General features: G+C 44.0%; 1 protein-coding gene across 1 annotated transcript in view; it reads left to right on the top strand.

The window, feature by feature from the left end:
- The window catches only part of plxna3 (plexin A3), a 102,508-nt gene that overhangs the window by 72,702 nt on the left and 22,306 nt on the right, over window positions 1–7,500 (top strand). The window contains exon 13 of the mRNA XM_073470813.1: window positions 2,891–3,091. Within this exon, the coding sequence (XP_073326914.1) occupies window positions 2,891–3,091 (201 nt within the window). The remainder of the gene's footprint in view (window positions 1–2,890; window positions 3,092–7,500) is intronic.

Below are 7,500 nucleotides of genomic sequence, written 5' to 3'. Positions count from 1 at the left end.
GACTCCATCAACGGATCAGAAGCTGAAATAACAACATCATAATGTCTCCTTGTGAAAAGCCTGGACTCGTGCTGCGTCAGGTCTGTCGGCCAGACGACAAGAAAACTACTTTTAAAATGTTTGTTCCCTGAATGGAGTTCAGATCGATCAGAGCTATGCTGTGCTGAGACGTATTTCCATGACTTACCAGGTAGTCCGACTTCCTCACTCACTTTCCTCCACGCCAGCTCCTTTTCTGTCCTGTCTCTGTACAGTAGACGTGTTATCGTACAGCTGTGAGAGTCTGCAAACGACCACGATTACTGATTATTATCCTCCATTGTTGTTCATGAATGTCTGAACATCAGCGACGTTAATGTCATGACGTCAGCGTGGACGTCAACGCTTGAGTTCAATATTTTCATCTCACATGTATGTGCGAATGAATGCTGCCGTGAATGATTCAGCTTGTGTTTGGTTTGAATTAAAGACTTTAGAAGTGAACACTGACTAAACACAGTTTAAAAGTTTGTTTGTGTGATAAATGAGGTCATATTTACAGTCTGAACAATATGATCGTGGCTTCAGGCTGTACTTAGTCTGTAATGTCAGAGTGTATTTGGACGTGTGCCGACAGAACAAAGATGTTTCACGGTTAAACAAGACTTCAAGAGAAACGACTCTGAGCGCCGAGCGTCTGACAGTCGAACAGTCTGTAATCAAAGTTTCATTAGTGTTCCCTCTCAGCTCGTTATCACTCGTCCCCGAGAGACGTTTTACAGTTTCACTCTTCTTTTCTTCAGCCGTCAGTTTCATGTAAGAATCGTCTGTCTCATGTTTCTGTCACCTTGTCTCACTCAGGTGTGACAGAGTCTGTCACAGGTGAGCTGAGTGTTTGGATAAATGTCGAGTGTTTGCTGAGAGACACACACACACACACACACACACACACACTGTCACAGTCTCCACAGTCTCTGCTGGTGTCCACTGTGCTCTGGTCCACTTCCTGTGGAGCTAATGGTCTTCCTGTCAGTCACAAGGCAATTAATTACCGTGGTGACGCTCGTTAATAAAGGTTTCCCCCCACTAAGAGACACAGTCAGAGTGTGTGTGTGTGTGTGTGTGTGTGTGTTTCCTGCAGCCTCAGGAAGCTTGGATCTGTCACCAGCTGTCCATTACTGAACACACACTCTGACTGTGTCTCTGTCCTCAGTCAGTGATGACAGACTGTGATAAGCTATCTGTCTTTTGTCAGCTGTGTGTGTGTGTGTGTGTGTGTGTGTGTGTGTGTGTGTGTGTGTGTGTGTGTGTGTGTGTGTGTGTGACAGAGTTCAAACAGGCCGTTTTTTTCAACATGTATTCATAATAATCATTAAAGTGGAAATGTGTCAGAGACCTTTTCCATCAGTGAATAATCAAGCTGCTCTCAGAGGAAAACACGGTCCCAGAACACTGTTTGAAGCTAGAGAGGTGGCAGGGTCCGCCACATATGAACAAAGTAAAACAGTATAAAGTGTGTTGTCCTTTAAGGTCAGTTTGTTTATTCAGTCATGAAAACAAAGAGAGTTTGTTTATTTAGGTTGTTTCTCAGCCAACGAGGATCTTTCTCTGCTCATTAACATTTCTTCAACAACACTACAGACTGCTCCTTTAACAGCGTTTCCAATAATCAATACTTGTCAGTTAAATTGTATTATGTCTTTTCTCATTTATTAATTTATTTAGTAAACCAAATGTGACCCGAGTTGCAGCTCTGCTCAGCACCAACATTCAAACATGACTGTGAGCTTCTGTCGCTCCCGAAGTGATTGACAGGTTTTAAATACAAACACTGACAGCAGGAACATAAAGGTTATTAATAATGTCTGACGCTGCTACATTTAAAGCTGCGCAATCAATAATTCATATTAACAGTGGATGAAAAGGCTCTGAGTGATGTGCAAGTGTCTCCTGCAGCTCTGCTGAACTTTTCAGCCTCTTTTAGCTCCTAATTTTGGTTTTGACACACTTTCTGTCTGTGTTTTTAGCTCTGATGCTAACAGCTGACAGACACAGTTATGGACTCGCTGGTGAACATAGTGGAGCGTTTAGCAGCTAATGAGGAGTAAATGAATATTGGATCCTAACACCACGTGATCATGTTGCTCTGTGTAGGCGTAATGTGGAAAGAAGCTAATTGCTAACACGTCTTTCTGCTGCTTTGTCTGCTAAATTAAATCCACTGTAAAAGTTCATTAAAACAATTAAAGCTAAAATAGTTGATTTAGCTCAACTAATGTTTTATTTTAGCAGTAAAAATAGTTTAAGTTCAGATTAGCTAACAGTTTATCAGCTCAAACAGTAGTAGCTAAGGCTAGCTAATGGTTTAGTAGCTTAAACATTTTGGACCAGTTTCCAGACTCCAGATACTGTTGCTCTGCTGGATGTGAAAGTTAGCAGCTGAATGCTAATCACTGCTACACCAGTCACTTTATCAGATGACAATTTCATTGTTCACACGTTTGAATTTTAACAGAATTTAAAGTTTGATTACTTTGGTGATGTTTGTGAAGCATAATTAAATCTTAAATCTTTCCATTGATTTTGATGAATATTGATTATTCTTGGCGATAAAGACGTCCCACAGAGCTTAATATCAGGCTCCCTGTCATTTACATGACTCCCATTTATTTTGCAAGTAAGCAGTGCAGTGTCAACTTCTATGCTGATGATACCGTCTTGTATCAGCTCCTGCAGACCTTCTCCAGATGAGTGTGCACACGACCTCCAGACGTCTTTTATAAATTGAAAGTTTGTTCCAAACTATGTTCTCGCTCCACGTCCTCAGTCGAGGATCAGGTGAAAGTAAAAACGGTGTTTGTGTTGAGACTGTTAGCAGAGTGTGTATTAACTCTCCTCTCTGTCACTGCAGGGCTGTCCTCAGATCCTCCCCACCTCTGACATCCTGGTCCCGGCGGGAATGGTTCGTCCAATCACGTTGCGAGCTCGTAACCTCCCGCAGCCTCAGTCGGGTCAGAAGAACTACGAGTGCGTGTTCAACATCCAGGGAAAAGTTCAACGCATCCCCGCTGTCCGCTTCAACTCCTCCTGCATCCAGTGTCAGAACACCTCGGTGAGACGCACTACACTACCCAGCATGCACTGCTTGTCCCAAGGAATCTGACACATTGTACACAGCAGCAGTATGAATACTACAAGTAGGAGTAGTAGAAGTATTTATACTGCGAGCAGAAGTAGGATCACATCTGATCAGAGACTCAACAGAATAAAACACACACACACTTTCAGCCGAGAGGAGGCTGAAGGTGACTCCGCCTACTGTGAGACATACCTGCAGCATCAGCAGACACACACACGCACACGCACGCACACACACACACACACACACACACACACACACACACACTTACAGACACACAGACACACACACGCACACACGCACAGTCTAACAGCTTTTTTCCATTGTATTGAAAAATGGATGACATCACCAAACGGACCAAAACTCCCACCTCTTCATCCTCACGCCCTCCGTGTGTGTGTGTGTGTGTGTGTGTGTGTGTGTGTGTGTGTCAGTGATGATGATGACCCAGTGACCTACAGGGGTCAGAGGTCAGGCTTCAGGTGGACAGCCAGTATTGATGTGTCTGACTGGGATTCAAATATCTGGGAAACACACACACACACACACACACACACACACACACACACACACACACCACAGATTGATTATTGTCCTTTACTGAGATGACACCGACCGTCCGCTGCCCTGCATTCTCAAAACACACACACACACACACACAGCCACACACACACACGCACACACACACACCAACTGTTGTCCGTCTGCTCGTGCTCATTTCCTGTCCTTCATCTGTCTTCCTGTCATTGAGGCCGCCCCGAAGACGCCTCACACACACACACACACATATTATGCACTGGCATACCGCTACTGAATGCAGACAGTAGCACACACACACACACACACACACACACACACACACACACACACACACACACACAGGCACTCAAACATACAGATGGTCAGTGTGTGTGTGTCTGTATTTAATTAAGTTACTATTCCCAGAGGAAATTGGCCATTTAGTACAACACACACATGCACACACACACACGCACACACACACACACATGCACACACACACACACACACACACACACATGTTCCTGCCATCTTAACATTCTTCACACAGACTCTATTCAGTCTTCAAAATAAAAGCACAGTGTCAGTGGACGGGCGCAGGATGTTCAGTTTGTGTTTAATAGAAAACATCAGTTCTTTCAGCTGCGACCGAACATCTGCAGGAAATCAAACATCGACGTCGCCGTGTGTCAGAGCTGCTGGAGCGAATGTCGGAAGTCAGAAACAAATGTGAATGTTAAAAAAACCCGAATATTAATCGAAGGCTGAAATTACCATTCGAACAGTTTGTTTTTATAAATGTGTTGACTGACGTGAGCGAGTCAAACGTCTCCTGCTGCAGGCGAACGTGAAGGAAGCTGAGCCTCCAAATATTGTTGGTCCGCGGCTCGTCAGCTGCAGAAGACTATATTTTCCTGTTTGTAAATATTGTAGCTGAGGGTTATGAGAAGATAATAAAATATTAATACTGTGGTCTGAACACAGACGGCAACTCCCTCAACTCTCGTCAGGACGTGGATAGCCTAGCTTAGCATAAAGACTGGATGCAGGGGGAAACAGCTAGCCTGCTAACCTCACAGATGAACGTATATCTCGTCTGTTCAGCCTGTAAACAAACAGAAACATAAAGACATCAGCGTGAGAGAAGTTACTGGACTGTTTCTGTTCCCGTCACTCAGTCGCTGGAGATGTTAGACGTCGTTTCTTCACGTCGCGTCGCGTCGACTCACCTGGATGGATGATCGTGTGATGAAGTTGACGTGTGGCAGCAGAGAGCTGATAGATGAGAGCTGGATGTGAACAGACAGACGATGGTTAATGCTCATGTTTTCTCTTCCTCCTTCTCTTCATCCATCGCTCAGTCATTTTTACTTTCTTTCCTCTCTCATCCCTCCGATATCGCCTCTCCTCCATATTTTTTTTCTTTCCTGTTTCCTGTTCGTGAATATAAATGGAGAATAATGTTTTATCGTCCAGCTGTTCTCTCTGTCGAGTCTGTTCAGAGTCACATTTTGAATTGAGTCTAATTATCTTCAGGTTTATTTCAGCTCGGTTGTGACTGTCCTCCAGCTCCGGGTTCAGTTATTCATCTCTTTATTTATTCATCTTATTTATTTATATTACAGTTATAGTTCAGTTTCTGTGCTTAGCTTTGTTTTTGGGAGCAAATCTTGTTTTCACGTCCAATGAATTTGCTCTGGTGATCAAAACAGACGAAATATTCAACATATGAGGCAACAAAAATACTATAACATAGAATTTAAAATAGAATTATGTACAACATATAGTTTATAGTATAAAGAGCCGATCAAAACAAGAGAATGAAAGTTAATGTTTTTTTGCTCATAAGCGACTCCATGGATTATAAAAACATCATCCTCCATATTTTCCCTCCAGTCAACACGTTCATGTCACAGCGACGTTTGTGATCGAACACCTGAAGCAGAGATGAATGTGAAACATGATTCAACCCGTCTGATGTGAACGCAGCATGAATACATTTCAGATTTAAATGTAGACTGAGCAGGATTTTATTCCTCCTGTAAAGAGAAAGTGATGCTGATGATGGGTAAAGAGAGACTGGCGGACGTGATGGACGAAGAGCCGACAAATGAATTTAAGTAGTTAAAAACAAACTTTAATCCTCTGCCGTCACCTGTAGAGGTGTAAAAACTGCTCTGACGCTCTCGATGTTCCCCGTCCTCAAACTGGCCTCCTTCAGTCTTGGAGGCTGTGTTCGGTTCTGGTCCGGCCTTGTTCACTGGCACTGCTTCTGGGCAACATTCCCGACTGGGTACCCCCACCACGGGCCTGATAGGCTTCTTCGCTCCTAGAGCTAGCTAACAGGAATGCTAGCTGCATGGCTAACTGAGCTAACTAGCTAACAGCAGCAGTCACTTAGCATGGAGTAACAGATCAGTCCGTCAGGACACTTGAGGCACCGAACGCTCCAGCAGCTGCTGTTTCTCCGACCTGCTCCTCGTAATCTGACAAACAGTCAGTTCATCAAGTGAAATAAACCAAATGCCAAAAATATAATTATGAATTATTTCATAATATTATCATTATAATCTTGATTATCTACCAGTTTCCATTCAGCAGTAGTTCAGAGCGGTCACGTCACCATCGCCTGCTGCTGATACAGTTAGCTGACAGTCTGCAGCTCTTACAGACTGAATGTGAACACACACTCACACTCACTCACACACACACACACACACACACTCACACACACACTCACACTCACACTCACACACACACTCACACACACACTCACACAGACACACACACACACACACACACTCACACACACACTCACACACTCACACACACACTCACACACTCACACACACACACTCACACACACACACACTCACTCCTGCCGCCGCTGTTGCCAGGCACCTCTGACCCCATAGCGACAGGCCTAGCGACTGGGCAGGGGTTACCATGGGGACGGCGGATCCACAGCGTCCAGCAGCCGTGTGACATTAAGAGCCAGCAGGAGAGAGAGAGAGCGACCCGACAGCACCGGGAAGAGACGCGTCGACCAGGAGAAAGAAAAGGAGCAGAATTAAGTTTATTGTCCCGGAGGGGGAAATATTTCACAGCGAATTTCAGAGAGCAACAAGAGAAGAGACACAAAACACACAATCACATCACAACAGGTCCAAACAGCTGATCGGCACCAGAGGGAGGCTGACAGGCGGCGCTGAGCTGAGACAGGACGGGGAGCAGTTAGATCGTTTCTGTATCTTAAAACTGTATTCTGATTCATTTTATTAGCACATGACAGAATATTAATAAAACCATAGAATAGTAGGACAGGATCTCTGGATTCACCCGTCAGAGAAATAAATTACTGATTAAAATGAGTTCATCGCTCTACTCAATCATCATTTTTGTTTACAATAACTTCCAGGTAGAAAATCTCTGACTCACGTGTTAGCTTACATACAAGCTAACTGTCTTCTGTCATGATGTCATCTCAAACTGTTTGCATCTAAAGTGCACGTTTGATGCTTTAACATCTCATTTCAGCACTTCGACTGGAGACCTAATTTAAAGAGTGAACCAGACTGAAGAAAATCACAGTTTGTAGCGTGAGATTGTGTCGTGTGTGTCGATATCACGGCAAACAACACAACATAAAATAATCACAGCGGGAACGTCAGACAGGTCGGACCACTGAGTTTAACCAGAGATCTTTAAACATTACAGTTACAGCTAATGTGCTAATCAACCGTTAGCTGTTCACCCGGACGTTGTGACATCACAGTGATTCAGTCTGTAACGTCGCTCACAGAGAGGACGACCCGGTGCATCTGCAGAACTTATTGCACAGTCTGTTGTTAAGGATGAATATC

The sequence above is a fragment of the Pagrus major genome, chromosome 7 (assembly GCF_040436345.1).
Source record: "Pagrus major chromosome 7, Pma_NU_1.0".
Taxonomy (NCBI): Eukaryota; Metazoa; Chordata; class Actinopteri; order Spariformes; family Sparidae; genus Pagrus; species Pagrus major.
The sequence above is the reverse complement of the archived record's forward strand: the minus strand, read 5'-3'. Positions and strand labels throughout refer to the sequence as shown.